We start from the raw sequence: 26,812 nt of genomic DNA on the forward strand, positions 1-26,812 counted from the left end.
AGTTGATATAGTATAGATGTTGATGTTTCACATTAAATGGCATTATAACGTATCTACATGAATGCTACATTATAGAGTGTTTTGATAGAGAAATTACATACTAAACAGTGTAAAACTCTAACTGACTATCTTTTTTTCAATTTTCCTTGATTATTCCCTAAATCCCCATAATCCCAAAGTCTAAAAATCATCAAATATGAAAGGGAGGGATGGAAAGAAGATGAAAGGGAGGGATGAAAGGGATTCAACCAAACAATTGGTATTTAAATTTTTAGATTAAATTTTATTTTTGTAAACTACACTTTTTTGACAATTTTTTTGTGAATTACACTTTTATGTCAGCTCCCCTAAAACTCTCTTTCCTTAAAAACTAAAGGTTTACCGCTAAAAAGAATGTAGTGTGTGTTTGGTTCTGCGGTGATAAAAATTAATTTTGATAGAATTGATTTTGAATGAATTGATTCGAATCAAAAGTGAGTTGAGTGAAATTAATTTATATTTGGATGCATTAATATGAAAGTGATTCTTAGTAATGCATGTTGTTTGGATAGTTTGAATCAAAATTGATTTTACATGTATAATTACCAAAAATGGGTTTCATTATAATTATAAGTATTTAAAATACAATTAGATTTCATTTCAATTTTATATAATTATTCAAATTTAATTATATCATTAAATTTAATATTTTATAATTAAAAAAAATAAGTTGTTTATAAAATTATTTTGACAAAGTTGTTCATAGATTATTAAAATCATATATTAAGGGTTGATATGATAAAAACGTCAATGAAAAATGTGAATTTAAATTATTAAGAAATCCATAATATAAATAGTTAGGCTTTTATCATGTACAACGTTAAAATAAATAAGACTGAATTTAATCTTACAAAATATATCAGCAATTTTTTCTAATTAGCAATTTATTGTTTTAGTACAATTTATGATCTACAGGAAAAAACAATATTGCAGCTCCTAAATAATTAGTTGAGTGAAACGGCACAAAAGAAAGGATAAATATGTAAAACTGAGGGCATCCACTCATAAAATAATAAATAAATTGCAATCAATTCCCACCGTGTTCCCAAAAGCTACAAATACTAGTTTTGGCTGGAATTGCTTTTACATGTCAGACTCAATTTTAAAAATAGTTACCCAAACATCAATTTTTAACAAACTCACTTCTAAGATTTCTAAACTCACGTTTACGGCTCCCCACCATGTAACCAAACGAGTGCGTAGTAGTGTACTCCACCGTACAATGCTTTGTCACATAGCATTTTAGCGTTTTTCGATATTGTCATCTTCGTCATTTGATTTAGTAAAAAAAAAAATAATACATTCATTTGATTTTCTCAAAGATTTAGGATACTTCAAGATGTGTTGTGATTTATGGTGTTATCAGTTATCACATAAATACCGGGTCAACCATGGTGTGGTGTTGGATGGGGGGCTTAAGAGCTTCTTTGTGATGAAATTGCTTACATATTAGAAAATTGCTCCTTAGGTATCAAGTATTTACTCACCGCCACCTCAAATTAACGAAAACGTCTACAACAATAGTTAATTACCGTTTGCTTTTGAACGGGAGTTAACTACCGTTTTTTGGACAATAATTAACTATTGTTTATGTTGATTGAGAGTAGAATCCTTTTAAGCACGTTTGGTGCAAAAGGTTGTTTTGACGAGTGCAAAGAAGGGGATGAAAGGGTTGTTGACAAAGCTGTTGTCTATGCCACACCCAATACATACATTTTTCAACAGTTTGATAACAAGAATAATACAAAGGTTAATTTTATGCTGTGAAGACAGAAGTTACAACACAAATTAAGTGAATGTTATTAAGATTTATTTGCACAAATTACAGTTCCACTTTGAAACTACAGGGCCAGAGGTATGGGAGATACCATGGATAATGTTGATATATTGGTTGCTGCTATTGGAATTGGGGGATGGTTTACATACACAGGACAATATTCGAAAATGCCCAATGCCCTTGCATCGACCTTGTGAATCCACTTCCTCAAAACAACCTCTGCACCAAATGTGTGTAAAAGGATTCTGCTCTCAATATGAACGGTAGTTAATTATTGTTCACGTGAATGGTAATTAACTCTCGTTTGCTTTCGGACGGTAATTAACTACCATTTGGGGCATTTTCAATAGTTTGAGGTGTCTCTGGACAAATACACTATGTGTCTAAAGAGCAATTTTATACATATTAAAGAATGAGTTGTTTTGAATATATGGAGTTGATTTGATGATCAACTTTTGAGGGTGGTGGGTAATGGTAAAGATGTGTTTTTGGGATCATCCATGGTAATGTTACGCAAATATATGTTTTTGATATAATCTGCATACTTCAGCTCTCATTCAAACTTCCCTCTACTGTTATAATAATCAATAAGTGATCCACATATTTCATAACACTTCATTTTATCAAGAGACCTAACACATTCAACTGGCATTTTCAACACACCACTACCACACTTTCCCTTTCGCACAACTTCAACAGATATACAACCACATAATCACAATTCAGTTTATTACATCACATCAATTAGTACTGAAAATTTAGTCATGTTGGTTAATTTCATTGCTGACAGATTATAAAAACAAAAGGCCATTGCTGAATTCTGGATGTTTATAAGTATCACTTCATTCATCGAAAGAACACTTTTTACATGTGAACTCCATTAATAGACTAAAGATAAGTCATTCAAGAAAGAAAGAGAAAACATAAAGCTCTCTTTTCACTTTCAATATAAAGAAGTCATCTCAAATAGCACTTTCAATATAAGGAAGCTATCTCAAAAAGCTGTTTGTATTTATCAGATACAAATGATTTCACCTTCATGTTTGGTTTCCCATCACCTCCTGGAGAAAAGCGCTTCACCCCGATGACAGTACTCAAACCTGCACAATTAAATTGTTTTATCTTACAGTAAGCACGTGTGTAATTTCACAATCAAAGCAAAATTAATTAAACAGATACACATCTCAGGTGTCAATATGCAGATAGTTATCTACACATAATAATGGCTTAGTCAAAGTCCAAAAATATAGTCTAATGACACGTCTCCCCCATCAACAAATAAAAGGTTCGGCCAAATCTACAAATATAACAAAATACTACGATTGTACTCACTCTCATGTACACGGCCATACACCATTCTTTCCCCTTTCCAATATTCCAAAGGCCTTGTCCTGAACCTTTTGCTTCTCCTTACTCCAGACTCCCATGATGTACCAGCATCTGGAAAGATACGATAAGAATATATAACTTGACAGAAAACGAAAATTTTGAAAATTAATGAATGAGAAGTACAAACCTGCAAGGCTCATCCTGTGCTGTTCTCTCTTCTTACCCTTGGACACTTTCTGTGCACATACTTTAACTCTCTTTTGCCCATTAACAGGTGCCACAGAACCAACTGTGTTTTCCTGTATCAGAAGACAGGGATTCAATTCTAAAAGCAAAACTAGCCGAAAAAAATAATATTGGCATCAATCAGACCAACATCTAGAATAAAATTCCAAGGATTGTTTAGGTATAATAATTTTCGTACAATTGTATTTGTGTATCATAGAACCAATTAAACCCTATTACATATGTGCTTTAGCATGGTCTGGTAAAAAATAGCAACAAACAAAGGAGTGAAATTTTGTCACATGTAACTCATTAGAGTGAAGACTTTTCTTGATATATATAGATATATTGTGTTCAATTCTACAGAATCTATTTTCAACCTGAACTGTATAAAACAGTTTATTTTCCTTTAAAGAGAATAGCATGGAGGGAACTTAAAGTTTGGGGATAACTAATTAAGCTTTACGGCCATGCTACAAATGATCTAATAAATTACACTTGATCACCTACCCATTCCATAAAATAAACTGATAGTATTATATCATATTTAACTTTATTACTTTACATCCTAGGGGTAGAGCCCATGGAAACATGCAAGATGACCACTGTATATTTATTTCAAAGTTTGATGTGGACACGTGATGATGATGGTATTGATTTTGATTGTATAAGGGGAAAACCTCAGAAAATATATATGAAAAGGAAAAACTTTTTCAATACAATAAATTGTATGAAAATGTTACTTATCTAATTAAGCTGAAGTGCTATTAAATGATAAGTTGAATTGTTAAGCCCACAGTTTGAAGATTGAAGTAAAAAAAGAAAACCAGCAAAAGCTAGGAACCTGTAAACTCAGTTCTGGACCATCATTGGATCTTCCAGACCTTTTGTCCATAGAATTGGCTTGATGCTCGTCTTGATTTGAAGCATTTGATTGATCAGCTAATGCATATCACAAGTGAGTTAGTGGCATCAAAGGTACATGAACACTAATTTAAAACCAAATTCTTCTATAATTTCAAATCAGAGGAAAACCTGTGTTTAAAGAGTTCATTGCATGTTATAAAAAGTTCAGCAACAAAAAAATAATAATAATCAAGTCTTTGTTTCACTAAGAAAGGCCAGCTACATGTTGAAAAGATAACATTGAGCTTTTTGATAAATAAACTTAGAGTAAGGCCTTATAAAAAGTTGTGAATATATACATACCTAGTGGAATCACCAAGTTCAGATTTGCATCATCTGTTGGTAGAGAAGCTGTAAATTCATGCATATTTTCTGGCAGCTGTAATACAAAATTCACTCAGATTTCAGAGTTAAACCTTTGACAACAACTTAAGATTATTATTAAACTAAAATACACAGGTAACATACGTTGTCCTCGGATTGGTAAGGTTGTGGCTCAACATTTTGCCTTCCTACTATGTCATCCATAGCTCTCTTTCCCATACCACTGCTTCCAATATCTACATCCATGTCAACAGGAGGTTCATTTGAGTCAACATTAGCATTAAACTCAGGTTCCCTTGAATTATCCACCATGGACTTTAGAGGAGTACTGGTGCAATTTATGACAGGATTGTCAACCGAACTTGTCTCACTAACACCAACTTTATCTTCAATTAAAGGTGCATTAACTTGTTCTGATGACTTCCTCGAAACTTCTTCCTTGGATTTTTCAGAAGTGTCCAGAATTGTATTTGTCTCACCAGCAGCAATAACATCTTCAATTACAGGTGCACTCAGCTCATCTGCCGGCTTACTAGAACCAACAATATTGACTTCCTGGTTTATGGTATCAGTTGGTGAAGAGTTTCTTTTAGAAATATGATCAATTTCATGAGCTGAAAATGGATCCACTGATGGCTTTGACCGTAAAATCTGCTTCTGCAATTTTGAAAGCGAAGCAAATGGACTTCTTGGTGGCGTGGGGGAACCTAACTGCTTTTCAGTGTATCCTACATCCCGCCTAAGAGGTGTCTTAATATCTATTCTGTTCAACAAATTATCTATGTTGGATAAAGCCTTTCTTGGCTTTGACGAATTCTCTCGCAAAAATTTTAGATCAATCGGTTGGATATCTGGGAAGTCTGGCACAGATAATTTCTCGAAAACAATGGGTTTGATATTTAACCTCTCCTGCAAAAGATTCATTGCGCCATCCCCCTCTAGTTCTTCAGAATTACAAGTAAGCAATCCTTGTAAAATGTCATTGCCCTTGTTCTCTTCAACAGCTGGTGAACCTGCCACAATTAAGATCGTTTGAAATATGCAAAATAAGAGTGACAAAAAGGTACTGATATCAGAAGGGGGAAAAAACAACTGTAGAAGAATAACTGAATAAGAGCCACAGGGATAATCAAGTCTGGCCATATTGGGAAAAGATGTGTTCACTCACCAGCTACTTCATTATCCAATGATGTAGGTGAAGCATCGCCTGTGTCAGTGTTATCACCAACGAGATCAAGATTGTCAGATTCAAACACCTCTTGGGAGGATAGGACATCAACATTATTGTCCAAAGTTTCTTGGGAAAACCTATGTCTGTATTTAACTGGCCTGACCAATATAACATGAAGACACATCAAACAACCAAGAAAGAATGACAAACAACATAATCACAATGGAGTCTGACTGTTGAAAAAGTAAATATGGCCGGTACCCCCGATTAAACCCTGGAAGTCCCGGTCGACGATCCCGGGGCTTAGTTGAATCTTGATTTGGCTCAGAAGATACAATACCCAACTGCTTTTGCAACTCTCTTCTTGCATCTATCAAATCAAACAGCAGAAGTCAACAGCAAGCAAAAGAACAAGCACCCATGGTGCAATCATGAAAAGAAACAGAACGTCACTTACTCTCCCGCCGTTCATGGGCCAAGAAGAATTCCTCAGGATCTTTATGGTCTTTTATGTCCAAACTCGGTAACAAATCCTCAACAGAGGGCCTGTCAAATATTGAACACAAGAGAAACATGTACCCAAATAAAATTTCAAAATCAACATTGAGACAAATAAAAAGATCATTAACATCACATAAACTTTACTTTTTGGTCGGCTTAAGCGAGAAACGCGGACGTGCACGATTGAGGCCTAAACCCGGTCTCCGTTTTCGAGGAAATTCTTCACCCTCTTCCACAGCAAAAACATCATCATTTTCCACATCTTGAGTTAAGTTTTCTGTGTTGAATCCCAAATTATTCTCTAATATGGACTGTCCCTGCTCTGCAAGTCTAGTAGGACTTCCCAAGTCCTATACAAGCATAATAACAAACACAGATCTAAGTTATTAATTAATACTAATACAATAATTTACTACTTAATGCTACATTAATAAACTCTAAAAGGGCAAACAATTATTTTAGTCCCTGAATGTGTAAGGCGTTGTCACTATAGTCCTTAAATGTATCAAAATTGCAAACACATTTCTAGTGCTTCTTTTGTTAGTAATTTTATAGACTACTAGACCAATAAAATACACATTTGAGGACCAAATTGACTACCTATAAGCAGATTCAAGCACCATATTGACTCAACACTTGTGGATGTGTTTTCGAATATAAGATACATCCAGAGACAATAGTGACAATGCCTCGCAGATTCAGAGACTAAAATGGTTGTTCACCTAAATGCTAAATAACTAAAATCGACTCCAATCCTTGTAACTAACAACCATTTCAATTACCCTAATAACAATCACAGAACTAAAATCAACTCCAATTTCTCGTAACCAACGACCATTTCAATTACCCTAATAACAATCACAGAACTAAAATCAACTTCAATTACTTGAAACTTACAACCATTTCCATAACCCTAATAACAAAAATCAAACTAAAATCAACTCTATTTTCTTGTAACTAACTACCATTTCAATTACCCTAACAATTACAGAACAAAAATGAACTTCAATTTCTTGCAACAAACATCAATTTCCACTAATCTAACAATTACAAAACTAATTTCGAATTTTCCACTAACATAATAACAATGAAACTAAAACAAACTCGAATTTGTTGAAACAAACTAGAAACGCTAATGAAATTTGGAAGTGAAATGGAAAATGAGAGAGAAGAGAAAAAGGAGCTACCATGGATCTGAGATTGTTGTTAATGGCGTCGAGATCGTGAAAGGGATTGGAAGAAGGTTGAAGGGAAAATGTTGAACGAAAGAGAGAAAGACCAGAATAGTTTGCGATAGGATCTTCTACTTCACTTTCGTGCTTCTCCATTCATTCAATGCTTTTGTTCTTTCCGCTTCCGAACTAAATTCAAATTTTCGTTTTCGCCAATTACAACGTATCCATTTTAAACTAGTACTAGCAGGATACGAAGTAGACACGTATATAAATAAATATTAAAATATGGGTCTCGTTAACCGTGCTCTCAGGACAATGGTTAAAGAAATCAAAACCAAAAGTAGTATATTTACATTGAATTCAACAAAATTTTGATCTTTAAAAGTTAAATTCTTCACTTTTCACCGTTTTTCAATACAATATTTCCATTTTTATCATCTTAATCAATGTCCCTGAGATACTTAGGAATTACTCCCCTAAGTAATTCCTTGTTTTCATTTTGGTTCTATAACTAGTAAAATCAACATTTTGGTCCCCCAATTAATCAAAAAAGTCTTTGATTGTTAACTTTAACCCTAAATGTCTATGGTGGACCAACATTAAGAGTGATCTATCTTAGATCCTATTAATTTTTTAAACTTCAACTATTTGATCTTTTGTTTTAAAAGAAAATCGTTGGATAATGCAGGTTTATTATATCTTAGTGTGCATCATCGACATCTAACTTTTTACTTACATTTCTTCATCTTCATCATAATCTTCGTATATTCATCTTTAAATCCAAAAAATTGAAATAAAAAACACAAATTATTTTTTTATAATTAACTCAAATCATTCTTCTTCCACTACTATTCTACCTCACTCAATCATATATTCCTATTCCTTAAAAACCATACAGATCTTTCAGTTTTGCTCACAAATACGTCGAGGCAGAATTGGAAGAAGACGAGCACCAACTATGCTGAATAATAATGGTTATGTACACAAATAATTCCATCGTCACGAAGTTGAAATCGAACACCACAAGCTTCAATCAAGAAATCAAAAACTGAAATCAAACATGAAGCAGAAGCTGAAATCGATTGGAGTTGAAGCAGAAATCAAACAAGAAATCGAACACGAACTAGATAAATGAAATCAAAAACTTAACGAGAACCTTAAAAATGATACTGATTTGTTGCGATTTTTTCTACATAACGCATTTCAGATCTGTTAAAGGAAATGAATTGATAAGTTTGTCAAATGGATCTGTTAAACGCGTTTCAGATCTATTGCAATTTGATGTTGGCGTTTCAGATCTGTATCTCATTGTGTTGTGTTGTTTCTATGTATTTTCACAACAACAAAAAAACTGGTATTTTTGTGTTGTGTTGAGAGAAGAAGAGTGAAGGAATTCTAGAGAAGAAGAGAGAAGATGATGAAAAATAAAAAATAAAATCATGTGTTGACGATTCACTATTAAATACAATGGAGATCCAATTAAATGGTTAAAATTAAATCAAAATATTTAGGCATTAAAAAACTAACGGCATGGACCTTTTTAACTAACGGGGCAAACGTTAAAGGACCAAAATATTGATTTTACGAGTTATGGGACCAAAATGAAAACAAGAAATTACTTAGGGAACCAAAAGTCCTATTAAGCCTAAATTAAAAGAAAAAGGTTAGCAACACATATTTCAACACACTCTCTTTTATTGGTTGAAATTCATCTCGGTTCCACCAAATCATGGGGTCCCATATTAATGTTGTGGATCTCATATAAATTTTAACCAATCAAAAGAGAGTGTGTGTTAAAATGTGTGTTCCTAACATTTCTCAAATTAAAATAATATTTTACTCATATATCAACACGGGTACTTAACTTTTTTTTAAATGTTTATTCATATATCAATACGAGAACTTTTTTTTTATTTTTTCAATTTATACACGTGCTTATGTTTTTGCTCATATATAATTACGGGAACCTAACTATTTTAATTTATCTCTACTATTTAGAGCAAGCAGTTTAAGGTTAAGTCTAGTGAACCAATTTCTATGAGTGGCATCTATGTTAATCCAAGGTTCAGATAAAAAGATAAAATCAGGTTTGTTTTTATAATGAGGTTTTTCAAGGCCAATCATGAAGGGGCATTGGCAAAACCCTTTATATTCCAATCTATGACCTTCATTTGAAAGGTTTAGTTATGGAAACCTTTGACATGGTTTGGTAATTACTCTTGACTGCTTTCAACTGTTTTAGAATTTTATTTTTTGGCCTCTGCTTGAAAGGTAATTTCTCCACATTTTGGTCAGGATCTTCAATATGTTCTTGCTCCAAATTATGCAGAAGTCTAACTTCATTTTCTGCTATGTTGGCTCAAGATTCTTTTAGGAATTCATGGTTTCTATGGTTTCTAGGGTTAAAATCTGACCAAGTAAAGAGATTTAACATACCTAGATCTGACTCTGTTAACATCTAGGGTTGAGAAAACAAATTCGTAGTATCCTTTGCCCAGTGATGTGATCCCCCATTTGGATAAATCCTTCCAAAATGGTGTCAACTTGTTCTTCAAGGCAAGGAGTGTTAACGGAGTTGCACCTTTGGGTCATATTACTCTTCAGTGTAGATTTAGCTTGCATGCATCAATTCCTGCCATGTATTTGTTTTCTGGGATCATGATTGCAAGCTCATCTCCTACAATGCAAGGTTGAGGCAGCTGCGAAGCCAAAATCTCGCAAACGTTTAATACAACCTAAGCAAAAAATTTGTGGGTTTTCTATTGGATTTTGGTCGCAATGGTTGGTTTAGTGGTAGGGTTAAGACATTTCCATGGTATTTGGTAAGAATGCATGGTTGATCGGTGAAGAATTGTAACAACGGTGGTGGTTGTTGGATTGCTTTAGGGTGAAGCTAGGTGACGATGAACAATGATAGAAACAATGTTATATTCTCCAGACTTTTTCCCACATCTCTCTAACAGTTTGCTTGTTCCCAATGAACTAATATATCATATGAGTAAAAATATAGACACGAGCATAAATTAAAAAAGAGTTATGATACATAAACACCCTTAGGTGGCAATACATCCATTGACACCCACACAAAAATCTGATATGTGGCCATATGGACCTTTTAATGTTACATAGACACCTTTTAATTGCATACACCCTTGTACACCCCATGTATTAGGAAGAGAGAAGAGAAGAAGAAAGAGAAAGTGTACTTGTGCGGGGTCCATATGGCCACATATCAGATTTTTGTGTGGGTGTCAAGGGATGTATTGCCACCTAAGGGTGTTTATGTATCATAACTCTTAAAATAATTAGGTACCTGTAATTATATATGAGCAAAAATACAGACTCATATATAAATTAAAAAAATAGGTCCACATATTGATAAATGAATAAAGATATAAACACATATATAAATTTAAAATAATTAGGTGCCCGTGTTGATATATATGAGTAAAAATATAGACACATTTATAACAAAAAAAAAAAAAAAAAGCCAAGTCTAAAAGGACTAAGGAACTTAAAAGCAATCTAACTCGGTTTAATTTAATTTAACTCTGATATACTTAGAGCTATAATATGTTATAAGCTAAAAGCCAAGTATATATTAAGTATGCGCTCTAATAAGCAGTTTATGCTCTAATACGTTTTAATGTTTTTTTTTGTTACTCTGATACGTTTTAATGTGATTAAAAAGGAATTTATTTACCGTAATAAAAAAAAAAAGGAATTTATTTAACTTGGATAGAACTTAGGGGGAACTTACAAAACTCACCTCATGAACTATCAAACTCAAGGGGAGCTTACAAACCTTGGACTCTGGGACTGTCAGACTCCGGAGAAGCTTACAAATCTCAGACCTGATAGTCAACTTGTTAATTAGATTAATAACAATAAAATACTTGTATTTGTTATCATCAAAATTATAACAAAATTGGTTTGTACAATTCCTCTAAGGTTTTGATGATAACAAAGTATTAAATAAAAATTGGATATGTGAATATATGTTCAAGTGCGCAGGACCATAAATTAAAATTTAACAAGGTTTGAACATGTATAAGAGCATCAGATGTCCAAGAGAAGATCAAAGACTATGGTAGAAGATCTAAAGAAAGGTCAACCAGAAGTCAACACCTTGGATCAAAAGAAAGGATGCTACTCAAAAGTTGAAGACTCTCATCGGACTCTGAAGAATCATCAAACTCATAAGACCTCATCAGACTTGGAAGATCCCCATCAGACTTGGAAGACCTCCTGTCTCATAAGATCTCGAGGCAAAGGGTCAACATTCTTTATTTGAAGCTTCTCAAGGACTCTAATTGCGCTGACATTGGTTCTCCAACGTCTCTCAAATCCTTGCCTATATAAGGAGTTGAAAAATTGAAGAACAATAGCAAGACTGCTATGTTTATCGTGCCATTAATTTGCCAAAATCATATAGCGCAAAAATACTTAAGAACTTCTTATCAAAGTTTGTATCTTATAAATTCTAAGTCTTTAGAGTTTGTATGTTGATTTGTTTAGTTTACATCTCTGATTGTATATTAAGTGTAAGAACATATCTTGTTTATTTATAAACACCTAGAAGTCTCTTGTCTGAGTCCTTGAGCAATTGTAATCTAGTGAGATTATCGTGAAATCCCTTTGAAGTGCAAGGGGATTGCACTTTCCTATTTTGCGGGAGGAATCAGAACAAATTGTGTTTTCTCTCTTTTTCTCTATTATATCTGTGTTTCATATTTATGGTGTATACAAACTCTAAATCCATCCGACTCTCGCTAGTTCTGAAACACTTACCCCCCCCCCCCCCCCCCCCCCCCAATTCTCTTGTGTTTTTTTCACCTTCGCATTTTATATTTTCTAACTTAATATAATGTCGAACTTAACTTTCAGGTAAAAATCAGTGAACTCGTGGAAATGCACTGGTATTTTGCTAGTACCTATTATTAAACATTGATAAATAATTTTGATGCTAACAAGTTAAATGATTAAAATTAAATTTGAAATACATATAGTTAAAAGCATGTATTAAATATAAAATGTGCACCTATGACCATAATTTTTTTGGATTATGTCATGTGTGTTACATTGAAAGTTAGAAGGCGTAACAATTCTTATTATAGCATAAAAATATCAATTATTACTATTATTTTTTTTACTATGCTTATTATATTCTGGAGATTAAACAATAGAATGGTTAAAAATAATATTGGGGTTAAGAAAGGCAAATTTCAAAAATTCTTTGTTATTTTCCAAGTCATTTAAATAATTTTCAGCCATTGTTACCCATGCCTCAATTCCCTCATATGTTTCCATCAACACAACTGTGTTTGGAGTAGCTTCTTTTGTACCACCTCTTTGTGCAATCCATAAAGGCTTCCCCCAACCAAAATCAATCTCTTTGAATCTCATATTTCCCCAACTTGTGAACACAAATGAAATTGAATTTTTATCCATTCCTTCAAGCATTAATTCAGCACACTCATCACTCCATAAAAATCTAGGATCATCTTTCACTTTTAGAAACAATTCCTCATTAACATTTCCAATTTCTTCTTCCAAAATTTTAACCATATCACTAGTATTAGTATTTTTGTTGACATTATCATAAACCACCAATGCTGGCCATATTAAATTTCCTATTGAATTTTGTAACACATTTTCTCCCATCCTTCTCCTGATGTCTACAACATGTAAATTCACCACTTGCTTCTTGCTTTCGTCACAAAATTCCTTCATGCATGCTACAATCATGTGTTTACATATAAATGAAGACACTACCTTATAGGAAGTAGGTTTTATAATTCCTTCATTTTTTGAAGTTTCCTTCATTTCATTTATTGATTTGTTATCAAACAAGAATCTTCTCATAGAGCACTTGATTTCTATCTCTACTCCATCGTTCATTTTCAACACACCTGATCTAACACCAATGGTGTTTCTTGGAGGGAAAAATGAAGAAGCAATTGATAAATTTGGCTCACAAATTTTATCCCTTGAACCATTACAAATAGAAGACCATGTTTTCAAGAATATACTACAAGAATGTGCATCTAGTATTGTGTGGAGATTGCACAAGCCAATAGCTATCCCACCACACTTAAAAAGGTTGACTTGGACTAATAGTTGAGGCAATACTTCATTGTAAGGTTGTGTTTTGTTTGGCTCACAAGGAAGCAATTTGTTTATTAATTCCAATTTGGGTGGACTTAGAAACTCTTTCATTTCCATGTTTATTGAAGCTTCCATGTAAATTGCGCCCTCATCGTTGCAATCGATGGAGAAGATATCACTTCTTCTACCACCAAGAGGATAGAAAATTGTTAATGCCTCAGATAGTGAGTTCTTAAGCTTTGTTGACACATTTGAGAATGCTTCCATGCCATTGATTTTTTGATAAAATATGATTAATGGAAAATAGGTGTTTAGTTGAAACACATCAAACAAACATAGTTTGTAGGTTTTGTGTTTGCTTGATGTAGGAGATGATGGTTTAATGGTTTCTATTGATGTAATGTTGATTTCCATTCTTAGAAGCTAGAGCTTATTACAAGATGTAATGTTGATTTAATGGTTTAATGGTTTCTTCCTTGTGTGTTTATATATTATTTATTTTGGTGAACACTAAAAATGTTAAATCAATAACCACAACTTATTAATTATCATTAATTTTTGTATACTTAATTTATTTTGAAGAAGTAGATACTTGATGTTATATAATTAACTCCAATTTATCAAGATTAAACTGCTCATATACATATGTAACATATGTTTGGTTTTACATTTAATTTTTGTTTCTGGTTCTCTCACTCAAAAGCAATTTCACCATCACAAATTCTCCACGAAAGTAGGGTATTAATTTTAACTTACTAATAAAAAGATGTGAGTCTTTTAAAATAATTCATTATGATGAAGAGAAAAAAAATTGTTTTTTTTTTTCCTAGAATAGGATAAAATTCTAGTTAGAGATGATACGTTTTATGAAATAATGAAAACAATTTTTTGTAGCATTTTTATTATTTCAAAAGAACTTAGATTGTTGTTTACTTCTAAAGTTTTATTTTTCGTCTTATAAATTCTAGTTAGAGATGGTAAATTTACACGTTAAACAATAGTAGTATAAGTGTATATTTAGTTATGTTGTGAACATAATTGATTTTTTCAGAATCGAGTTAAACAAAATTGATTTATGTTTTGATGCAATTATGCAGGATTGACTAAATAGATTCTTGTTATTGACTAAACAAATTCTTGTTAGATTTTTATATATTTTTAAATTATTTGTGATAATTTTTTTTATATATTTTGTCACTTAAAGAAAAGTGGTGTGAATTGATTTTTTTTTTAAAACTTACATTGTCTATAACAGACTTTCGTGAGAATTCTATTAATTTTTTTTATTTTTTTCACATTGAATAGTTCGCTTCAAAACAGAAAATCAATGGTTAATTTTAACAATTCTATCTTTTTATAGTTTGTTAGATGAGTCTTATACAAAAATTTGAGACAATAAAAAATTGAAAATAATATAAAAGTTGAGGTTGCTCACAAGCCAACACATCTACATTTTTTTGAATGTGAGAATGAAAAACTAAAATTGGATGTAAAACTGAACAAATGTTACATGATATGGACAGTTTAATTTTGATAAATTGGAGTTAATTATATAACATCAAGCATCAACTTATTAAAAAGAATCAAGTATATATATATAAATTAATGATAATTAATAAGTTATGATTTTTAATTTAATGTTCTTAACGTTCACAAAAATAAATAATATATATACACATATGGATGAACACAATTCTTGTAATAAGCTCTAGCTTTTAACAATGGAAAGAAATGTTAAATCAATTGAAATCATCAAACCATCAGCTCCTACATCAAGTGAACATAAAATCTACAAACTATGTTTGTTTGATGGGTTTCAACAAAACACCTATTTTCCATTAATCATATTTTATCACAAAACCAATGACATGGAAGCATTCTCAAATGTCTCAAGAAGGTTAAAAAACTCACTATCTGAGGCACTAACAATTTTCTACCCTCTTGGTGGTAGAAGAAGTGATATCTTTTCCATTGATTGCAAGGACGAAGGTGCAATTTATATGGAGGCTTCAATAAACATGGAAATGAGTGAGTTCCTAAGTCCACCCAAATTGGAATTAATGAACAAATTGCTTCCTTGTGAGCCAAACAAAACACAACCTTACAATGAAGTATTGCCCCAAATATTAGTCCAAGTGAACCATTTTAATTGTGGGGGGATAGCTATTGGATTGTGCAATCTTCACACAATACTAGATGCACATTCTTGTAGTTTATTCTTGAAAACATGGTCTTCTATTTGTAATGGGTCAAGGAATGAAATTTGTGAGCCAAATTTCTCAATTGCTTCTTCATATTTCCCTCTAAGAAACACCATCGGTGTTAGATCCGATGTGTTAAATGTTAACAAAGGAGTAGAGATAAAAGTCGAGTGTTCTATAAGAAGATTCTTGTTTGATAACAAATTAATAAATGAAATGAAGAAAATTTCAAAAAATGACGGAATTATAAAACCTACTTCCTACAAGGTAGTGTCTTCATTTATATGTAAACACATGATTGTAGCATGCATCAAGGATCTTTGTGACGAAAGCAAGAAGCAAGTGGTGAATTTACATGTTGTAGACATCAGGAGAAGGATGGGAGAGAATGTGTTACAAAATTCAATAGGAAATTTAATATGGCCTGCAACGGTTGTTTATGATAATGTCAACAAAAACACTAATACTAGTGATATGGTTAAAATTTTGGAAGAAGAAATTGGAAATGTTAATGAGGAATTGTTTCTAAAAGTGAAAAACGATCCTAGTTTTTTATGGAGTGACGTGCGTGCTGAATTAACGCTTGAAAAAGTGGGTAAAAATCCAATTTTATTTGTGTTCACAAGTTGGGGAAATATGGGATTCAAAGAGATTGATTTTGGTTGGGGGAAGCCTTTATGGATCGCACAAAGAGGTGTTACAAAAGAAGCTATTCCAAACCAAGTTGTGTTGATGGAAACATATGAGGGAATTGAGGCATGGGTGACAATGGCTGAAAATCATTTAGATGGCTTGGAAAATAATATAGAATTTCTTAAATTTGCCTTACATAATCCCAACATTAATTTTAACCGTTCTGATATTTAATCTCCAAAACAGAATAAGCACAGGCAAAAAATAATAGTAATAATTGATATTCTTATACCATATAATTGATAAATATTTCAACTTTTATTGTAACACACATGTTACATGACCCAATCCAAAATAAATTAGGGTCATAGGCGCATATTTTATATTTAATACATGTTTTTAACTATATGTATTTAAAATTTTATTTTCTTCCTTTAACTTGTTAGATTCAAGTGCCAATGGATGTTGTTCTACATACATGTCATAGTTGGTCGGATCATTTACGAGCTCAAGTATTGGAGGTACTGGTACATTATTACTAAGTCGAACAAATTCATCTGTCATATTCTGAGTATAAGAATTCTATTTTGTTGGCGTGTTATTCAAAATGATTAAAATTTATATAATATTTGTTATATTGTTGGTATCATTGAAAAAGTTAAATATAGTTTTTTACAAAATGAAAGTGCAATATATATTATCTATACCTATAATTTAATCAAAATTAAAACAATTTTAATAAAATATTTACAAAAAGTATTGTTCGTAATTTATACATATTAATACAATAAAATGAGCGGATAGACGGACGATTCACACTTCCATATGTCTTTGGTTAAAATAAGTTCTTGTATAGTTAAGATCAAAATCATTCCAATAAATTTCGTAATAGTTAAGTAGGGACTCCTCTCAAAAAAATAAGTAGGGATTATTTTCCCCTAAAAAAAGGTAGGGATACTAAGGATAGCTGCGGCATCTGTTGTATCAAATCATGCACCAATAGATTATCCATGTTGGGAGGTGGTGTAGTAGAAGATTGAAGTGTAGGAAATGTGTGCAAATATTAAATATTTATAAATTAAAATTATTAAATATTATCTATGATCTACCATGTTACAAGATAGATTAATAATCACTTCTTTTAATTTTTTTTACAAATAGTCAAATTTCTGTCAAAAACTTTTTTTCTTAAAAAACTTGATTGTTAGAATATTATTATGACATTTCAATGCAAAAAAAATGCAAGAAGAAGAAAATAACTTAGATATTATTATAAAAGTATTGATTTCTCTCTGTTTTTTTTTAGACAATCAAAATTTCAAGACCAACCATCTTTTGATAGTACAAAATAGTAAATACCAAAACAAAGAAAAAAACAAGGTTGTACGAAAGTTGAAAACTAGTTAGAGATGTAGCCACTTTAATTAAATCATGAACAACCTCATTATATATCTGCTACTAAATTTAGAATGAAAGTTTCTATAATGAGATTTCAAAAAGCTTTTACAATGATTTATAATTTAACCAAAGCTAGAGATCATTTATGTTACTATTATGAAAAGTATCAATATAATATTTTGAAGTTGACAAAAGACAAAAACATTGCCTATTGCTATTTGTAAATAGTAAAAATATAGAATATTGGGAAGGAAGTATGAATCGCTCTGCTAGAGTTTGCACCTAGCATGAGCGCTGCCCTTAATTTTAAATTCATCACCAAATTTCTTTTAAATTATTTCCTCCACTCACATATTCATCTCATGATTTAATTCTTTCAGCTGGAATTCTTTTTGCTTCACGTTTGTTTAATTTTCAAATGGTGGTGCTATTTCGAATTGGTGATTCACGTGACTTTCCACTTAGTCTCTACAACACCAATTCCACTGTTTAATCCAATATAACGTGATATTGGTCCGGTCTTTTTGTGCTTTCTCCGCGGCCATGCCGTTTGATTGGCAGGCCAGATATTTTGCACCGACGGCTCCAACTTCTACTGCGCGGGTTCAGCCTGTACAATCGGTGAAAGCTACTGCTCTTGCGCCTTCCTTTGCTCAATTGTTGTCCTCGTCACAAACTACTCCTACTTCTAATGATGCTTTGCCGCAACCAACAATCCGAAGTGAATTGGTCAACATTCGTATTTCACAGACGTTGTATGAAAAAGGGATTGAATTCTGTAAGAGAAATCTCCGAGGGAGACTGATTTTGAATAAGGGTGATAAGCTGTATTCCTCGACTGAAATTCAACATAAGCTACAGAAACAATGGAATACTTCAGGTCCATGGTCTCTGTTATCATTGGGCAGAGGTTACTTTGAGTTTTACTTCGCTTCCGAAGCAAATATGCGCTCTGTTTGGGCTATGGGAACAATACATATGAAGTCGGGTGTCTTGAGACTGTTTGAATGGACGCGTGATTTTAATATGCATAAACATAAAAACATGCACGCACAAGTTTGGATTCGATTAATGGAACTTCCACATGAATATTGGATGGAAAAAACTCTCCGAGAGAATGCAAGTGCGGTGGGCACGCCATTGGTAATTGATAACACGACATCGAAAAGATTATACAGACACTATGCTAGAATCTTAGTTGATATGGACTTGTCGAAGAAGATGTTTTATAAGATTTTGGTAGAATGAGAGGGTTTCTCCTTTCCTGTTGAGGTTATCTATGAATGGATGCCGAAATTTTCCTGTTAAGGTTATCTATGAATGGATACCGGAATTTTGCTCGCACTGTCAGAACCTTGGACATAACGTATCTCGCTGTCGGTGGTTGTATCCAAGGAAGCAAATTAATGAGCCTTCTGCGAATGTTGACAAAGGGAAATCGAAGGTAATATCTAAGAAGAAAGAATGGGTGCCTTTAAAATCCAATCCTTCCGGCATTGACTCTTCCAATGCCTTTGCGGCCTTGGATGTGACACAAACGCAAGATGAGGTTCCCATGAAAGGCGTTGCAGCCAACTCCTTTAGTTTTGCGTTGCAAAACATGACTGATGAAGTTCCTCAGTGTGTCTTGCTTCAGGTAGATGTGCATATTTTGACTTTGGTGACGAATGTAGCGCACGATGACATGTTATCTGGTGAGGTGGACATAACACTTCTGGTGTTTGATGATACTCGGTCTCCGGTTGCTTCTGTTCTTCCTTTGATTTTTGTTGAGCACGTTGTCGTGCAAGACAATTTCAATGAGCAGCATGTTGACATTATTCCATCAGGCAATGCTTCCCTTCAGCCTGAGCATAATGCCACCCTTGATGACTCACATGTCGCTACCTTGGAACCACATATTAACACTTCTCATGTAGATGGTAAGGTCTCGACAATGGTACAGTTTGTGGTGCCTGATGGTATAGTTTCAGAAGTTGTGAACATCCCCTCGATTGTGCGAGAGGAAGGTATGACTCATCCTAATCCTCGAATACAGAAGGACCTCGATCTCTGGCAGAAAATAAAAGAATATGATCAGTGTGCAGCAGAGAATCCTCCCGTATTATCCAAGAAACAAAAACAAATGTTGAAAAAGGCTGAGTTTGACGGAAAGGCACCTTACCAAACCCGCTCCACAAGGAAAGATTCACCTTCGGCCCAATGAATTCTGGAATGTCCGAGGTGATCTCATCCCATATTTAACGAGAAGGTAACGAATGGGACACGCGGTTCTATGTGCAATCTGGTTAACTGTTTTACCGTCTGAGTTGGGTTCTATTTTTTTTTTTTCGGGACGGATATGGTCTTCCTAACTACAGATTTCCATAATCTATGGTAGTTTTTATTTTGTTGTTATTTTTTTAAGAGGGTTTTGGCCTAGTCCCCCCTCTTTGTATATATATATATTTTCCCCCTTTTAAAATTTGAGATTGGCGGCATAGGATAGAGGTTCCCGGGGTGCCAACCTAGTTGGTATGTTGGTGTTTCCTCTTGATGTATGTTCTCTCTCCCGGCTTATCCAAAAAATAGTTAAGATATAATTTGATTAAAAATAATCGTAACCCAATTTTTTTTTTTAGGGAAAAAAGTTTTGGTTACGATTATTTTTAATCAAATTATATTTTTACTAGTTCAAACAATCTTTAATCATGTTCTATTTATCTTCGGACCAACTTTCATAATACTTGAGGTCTTTCCCATGTATTGTTAAATAAAAACGAGGCATTTCTCATGTATTAAGGAAAAAACTCTTCGATGGAAAAATAAAAACATGAACGATAGAGAAACTCATTATTAAATATTTAAATGAGTCTTACGTGTAAATATTTCTTAAAACAAAGAGTCTTATGTGTAAATATTATTTATTTATATATATTTTAGTAATAGTATCTAATAAATTTATGTTATTTATATATTATTTATCAATAATTCTATATCATTAAATTTTAATATTGTGTATTGGATTGAGATTTTAAAAGTTGAATATAAAAAAGTCTCGTGGTATTCAATCAAGACTTTTATATAATATAAATTAATCTTGTGGTACTCAATTAAGGCAATCAAGACATTTTTTTTCAATGCAACGAAATCCGTTGGTCATTCAAAAATTAGGATTTCTCACAACTTATAAAATGTCTTTCGGTATTCAAAAATTGATAGATTTTGATGGATTCTTTTATGGAATGGATTTTGTGAGACTTTTTGGTTAAAAATGTGAACAAAATGCTCATTCAACAATCTTACAAAAATTTGTGAGACTTTGTGAGACTCTCACACTTTTCTGTTATGTGCCGTCCAACGAGATTCATTTTCTCGTTAGTTTCCAGGTGCACAAAACATTATTCCAGGTATCTGTTCAATGAATCAGGCATGGCAGCTTGTGGAGGTGTGCTTCGTGACAATTCTGGTAGAGTTATCTATGCTTTTGCTTCCAATTTGGGTTTATGCTCTATCATACATGCTGAGCTTTGGACTATTTTCTTGGGCGTCAAATTAACTTTAGAGAGGGGTTTCCAAAGAATCATTGTTGAATCAGACTCTCAAGGTGCAGTGAGTTTATTGAATAATGGTTGTCCTTCATATCACCCTTGTTCCCCCTCTGATTAAGAGTATTTTGAAAAAGAATAGGTTGGGATTCATCTTAACTTGGTCTCATGTGCTTCGGGAGGCAAATTAGGGGTCTGATAGTTTAGCAAAGTTTGGTCTTTCTTTAGATAGCTCTACTCGTATTTTTTATTATGTCCCTGATTTTAGTTTAAATTATGTTGTTGCTGATACTTTAGCGGTTAGTTTCTCGCTTGGTTTCTAGTTCTTTTTGGGCTGTTAGCCCCTTTGTTTCACCAAAAAAAAAGGTATATGTTCAATGTTATTGTTTTGGGTGTAGAAAACTTTCAGTCAATATAGTTCAAGCTACTTTCAGTTAATTTTATTCTCATAAATTTTTTGCTATATGTTCAATTTATTAGTTCTACTTCAAACTTTAATTTTCTTTTAAGATGATTTTGTGTCTAGAGCCTTTTTTAATATGTAAGACAGCTTCAAAGTCTGTTATAAGTTAGAAATGAATATATGGTGTAATACACAGCGTTGGAAAAAATAAAAAACATCTCATAAGCATCTAAAAAAACACAATTGACTTGTTCATACAAGTCCTTTGAAATCCTGCTAGTCTTTTAAAATATTATAAAATCTTAGGATATATATTTCTTGAAATCCAAATTACAAATCTTGAAAATATTTTAAAATCTTAAAAGTCATTAAAATCTTTTAAAATTCAGTACACTTTTTCAGGCAAAATTGTCTTTTAAAATCTTAATCCAATAAACCCCCAAGTCACACCCACAAAAAGAGTGTTTATTTAAACTAAAGTAATGATATTTGTACAATCATTTTGTGACAACTTCTTTTTAAATAACAAAAACTTTTGCGACAACTTTAATGACAACTTTCTTTTTTATATATATAACAAAAACAATACCTGAGCTCCTTCTTTAAAAAATAAAAAAAATATATATATAGAGAGAAAATAAGAACACAATTAGAATATAAGAGTTCAAAAATAATCTTACATATATAGTTTTTTTTTAAACTACTTTTCCTACTAAGAGCATCAAGAATGGTAGTAAACTAAAAAAAAGATATTTAAATGGGTCTCATGCGTACATGTCATTTATTTATAATTTTTAAATAAAATTACCTATTAAGGATTCAATGACTTCAATGGTACTAAACTAAAAAAAAGTCTTTAAATAGATCCACCTATATGTACTTTAACATGCACATTTAGAAAATAAATAAAAAGAAATTGAAAAAAAAAGAAAAATTCACATTAACTTGAAATATGGGACCTACTTTTATATACTTTATTTCTTATTTTGATCGTGGGATCCGTTAGTTGCTAAAAAGAGAAAGAGTCCTTGTATAATTGCCGACAACTAATAAGTACCTGTTTTTTTCTTCCTCCAATGAGAGTCCTTAATAGGTTAAGGTCATTGTTAAGTAATGACTCTCCATTAGAGATGCTCTAAGAACATCATAATGACAGTAAACTATCATGCATCTTTAAATGGATCCCATGTGTACATGTAATTTAAATATAATTGTTAAATAAAAGTACTTATTAAGGACTCAATGACTCCAATGGTACTAAACTAAAAAAAAGTCCTTAAATAAGTCCACTGATATGTACTTTAACATACAACTTCAGTAATTTATACATCAATGATTAATTACACACGAATAGAAGACAAACAGGCAACAAGCTGCACTGCTAGACCTTTTTGGATATCAAAATCAATCCTCGTAAACACAACATTCATGAACCAATGAGTCATGATGTAACGCCCTAGTCGTTATTTTATTATTTTTAGAATTAGTTAGAGTCTTTTGTGTGTTTTTAATTAATATATGTGATATATGTGGTGTGTAGTATTTATTTATATAATTTATTTAATATAAATAGAATAATATGAATAATGGAATTATTTAGGAGGTTGGGGAGTAATTAGAAATTAATAGTAATAAGGGAGGTTTTAATGAAAAAGGAGAAGTTATAGTTTTGGTGAGTTAAGAAAGAAAGTCAGAAAAACAGTTTAACGTAAAAACAAGTTGGAGAGGAGAAAAGCTAAGGCAAGAAGAGAAGACCAAGAGAGAAGAACTTAGGAACTGATTTGCTGTGCTTTTTGTCTTTGCAATTCTAAGGTAAGGGTGGGATTATCTTTCAATAGTCATAATATATAATTTCTGAAAATTAATCAATTGAATTGTTCTTAAGGTAAAATTGGGAAATTTAGGGTTAAGGATGATTTTGAAAGAAAAGGTATAGGGATCAGGTTTATATTGTTGTACTTTGATGTTTAGTATGATTTCTTAATCTATGTTGTTGATGCTGATCGTAATTGGAATGAAAATAGAATATGATGGATGAATTTTGGAAGCTTTGCATGAATGCTTGAATGAACCGAATTGATGTTGTTGATGTTTAGTTTTTCCGTTCCTTGATGTCTGGTTGTGTATAGGACTCGTAAACATTTCAGGAAAACGTTTTGGGTGATCAGGGGATTAAAATTGGGTTTTTGGAGTGAGGAGAAGTCTGAAAATCGTAGCTTTTACCCTGCCCAGATGATTGGTCGCTTAAGCGAAGCATCCGTCGCTTAAGCGAACATTCACGTGAACTACCCAGAATTAAGTTTGATTCACGCGAACTGGTAAGCGAAAATTAAGTTTGATTCTGCCAAGAATTCGCTTAAGCGAGCCGTGAGCGACCCGTAAGCGAACTGAACCCAGACCTACTGTAAGCTGGTCGCTTAAGCGAACTAGCCGTCGCTTAAGCGAATTGAGTGTTAGACAGCCTTTTCTGAATCTCGCTTCGTACACTAGGGGACCCTTTTGAGTACTTCTAGGTGTTTCTCTTAGCTTGTGTAACTTTGTATAGACATGAAATCCTACTTAAAATTCACGATGTTAATTACTTGGGTATTTTTATGAATTTGAAGATGTTGATGTATTTGAATCCAGTGAATGTACATGTTGCATGAAAAAGGTGGTGAGTCATATAAGTACATATGCATTTGTCGTTGAGTTGTATGCAGATATACACAAGTGGAGTCAGTTGCATAAGCATAAAAACGATGAGGACTTCGGTCCTGGAACGCTTTGTCGTTCAAAACGATGGAACACTATGTTGTTCAAAACGATGTTAACGATGAGGACTCATGTCCTGATAAAAGAATGCTTTAACCATTCTATAACGATGAGGGCTTCGGCTCTGTTATGGTACCACATGCATAGTTGCATTTGTTGAGGAGTCTTAGTGGAGTTGTCATGTCCTGCATGAGTCTTAGAGGTGGAGTCGGGTTGTTGCATGAGTCGTTTGTTTACTGTTTTTATTACTGTTGGATGTTGAAGTTGCTAATGATGCTATACTATATTTGATGAATGATTAAGATGATAGGGTGTTAGATTCATTTGTGTTATTATATATTATTATTATTGTTTGAGAATCTCACCCCTTCTGCTTGAAAATGTTGCCCTTCCTATGGGTAACTTGCAGGTGATCCTGAGTAGTAGGTGGTGGCTCACAGTGTCTAGGGCTCTAATATGTGGGATGGGATTTTATTGTTTGAATTCTTTCCTATGTATCAATTTTGAAATATTGCTGATGTAGCCCTTTGGTGATTGAATTTTATGTTGAAATGGGTCTTATGCCAAGAATATTTATTGGAGACTTATTGATGTTGCAAATAAATCCGCTGCGAGTTTAATGACAATTTTATGAATGACGTTTGATTAAATAGATTTTTATATACACTCTATTTAGAAGATTTTAAATGAAGAAATGTGGCATGCCCGTTGTGATTACTCTGATTATTGATGTATTATTATTATTTTAATTGATTTTGGGAAACGGGGTGTTACACATGACATTGTTTTGCATGACCTTTTTGGACACCAATGCTTATATCCTGGAAGCCACAAACACTTATGAGGAAGCCTCTGATGATGAGTACAAACCCAACCCCCAACCCTAATAGGTAAAGAAGCCAACCTCCACTGGAGGTCCACAAAGAAAGGACCTCCACCAACCACAAAGTCCTTAACCTCTCCACGCAACTCTTTATCAAACAACATAGCCTCCTCCTCCATGTGAATTGGTTGACACGTCCTTAGACTAAAGAAAAGTTTCGCGATACTCATGCATGATCGAAGTAGAAGAAACTCACTATTCAGCTCTCGTAATTGTGGAAGAAGATGCATTAACTCAGTAGCCCAGAAGCTCTCTTCATGGGTAGCCCCTCGATAAAACATGTATCTCGGCTAACAGCCCCTCCGAGCAATTTCACCCCTAATGTCGGCTTCCCAATATCCAAAGGGAACAAACCCCCTGATGCTTATTACCATCACATGAAGGCCAAAAGATCTCAGTCTTATGAATATTCAATTCAAGACCCAATTTTGGCCCAAATGATGTCTAGAGCTTTAGCCTCCTCCTCTGAATCCCTTATAAGAGTCCCATCATCAAGATACCAAGCATGAAGAAGAAGCTTGCAACTATCTTTGATATGCTGAATAAGAGGGTGCAACATAAGAGCAAAAAGGAGCGACCTTAATGGGTCGCTTTGTTGCACTCAAGTGGAATACATAATATTTCCATCACCAAGATACAATTTTCCTGCCTGTCTATAAAGAAACTCAACCCATAATGAAATAGACGGGCATCTCAATCTTACCTCACGTAGCAGTGCCGACATGTCTACCAAGTTGAAGGCATTCAAAAATCTACTGTGAGCATAGTCAATGAACCATCTCCATGTCACAGGCTCAACACTTTGTTAGCACTATGCAAAATCGTCTCTGCCCTACCTGAAACTCCATCACCAAACTGAAAGTCATTGAGATACTTAGCCATATTTTTACCAACTCCTTTCATAGCAACTTTGGATATCAGACGCCCTCCAAATAGTGCTTATTACAATAGGGCGTATTCCACCATCAGACTTTAATAATGGCGTAAAGGGTGCATAAGCTACAAACTATGCCAAACTCTAGGGGCATCTTCCTCCTAGACATAGGTTAACCACTAAAGTGATAACACATAAAAGATCTCTTGCCACAACTGAACCTTCTCCACATAATGCATCTAAAAGTGTTGGGCTCGCAAGCCATCTCTACCACAAGATGTCTCTTTGAGGAACGATTTAATGCACCGGAGAACAGTGTCAACTTCAACCACAAGGGGAGCTTCAAAAAACATGGAGGTCGGCATACATGGAAGGATCAAAACCTATTAGTTATTGAAAACAAAGAGTCCTTATATAATTGTCGATAACTAATAAGTACGCACTTTTTTCTTCCTTTAATAAAAGTTCTTCCTTTAATTCCTATTAAAAATGTTCCTTTTAAATGCCACATTTCTTTTCTCCACCAATGTACGTACGTACTAGGTAGTAGGTACTAAACTTCATTAGTTAAACAACTCGGATTA

General features: G+C 33.1%; 3 protein-coding genes across 3 annotated transcripts; 1 reads left to right on the plus strand and 2 right to left on the minus strand.

The window, feature by feature from the left end:
- Positions 1-2,518: 2,518 nt before the first annotated feature.
- Positions 2,519-7,692, minus strand: LOC25502708 (centromere protein C). Its single transcript, XM_013590261.3, has 11 exons — positions 7,460-7,692; positions 6,417-6,622; positions 6,229-6,317; positions 6,033-6,141; positions 5,769-5,929; positions 4,745-5,613; positions 4,580-4,655; positions 4,215-4,312; positions 3,333-3,444; positions 3,149-3,256; positions 2,519-2,916 (listed from the first exon to the last, which is right to left on the minus strand). Exons 1-11 carry the CDS (start codon positions 7,598-7,600, stop codon positions 2,792-2,794), a joined length of 2,094 nt encoding a protein of 697 aa, XP_013445715.1. The 5' UTR covers positions 7,601-7,692; the 3' UTR covers positions 2,519-2,791.
- Positions 7,693-10,047: 2,355 nt separating this feature from the next.
- LOC25502709 (stemmadenine O-acetyltransferase) lies at positions 10,048-13,822 on the minus strand. The gene is made up of 2 exons (XM_013590262.2): positions 12,728-13,822; positions 10,048-10,146 (listed from the first exon to the last, which is right to left on the minus strand). Exons 1-2 carry the CDS (start codon positions 13,820-13,822, stop codon positions 10,048-10,050), a joined length of 1,194 nt encoding a protein of 397 aa, XP_013445716.2.
- A 1,601-nt stretch (positions 13,823-15,423) lies between these two features.
- LOC25502710 (stemmadenine O-acetyltransferase) lies at positions 15,424-16,623 on the plus strand. Its single transcript, XM_013590263.2, has one exon. The coding sequence runs from the start codon at positions 15,424-15,426 to the stop codon at positions 16,621-16,623; it is 1,200 nt and encodes a 399-aa protein (XP_013445717.2).
- Positions 16,624-26,812: the final 10,189 nt, after the last annotated feature.

The sequence above is a fragment of the Medicago truncatula genome, chromosome 8 (genome assembly GCF_003473485.1).
Source record: "Medicago truncatula cultivar Jemalong A17 chromosome 8, MtrunA17r5.0-ANR, whole genome shotgun sequence".
NCBI classification, from domain to species: Eukaryota; Viridiplantae; Streptophyta; class Magnoliopsida; order Fabales; family Fabaceae; genus Medicago; species Medicago truncatula.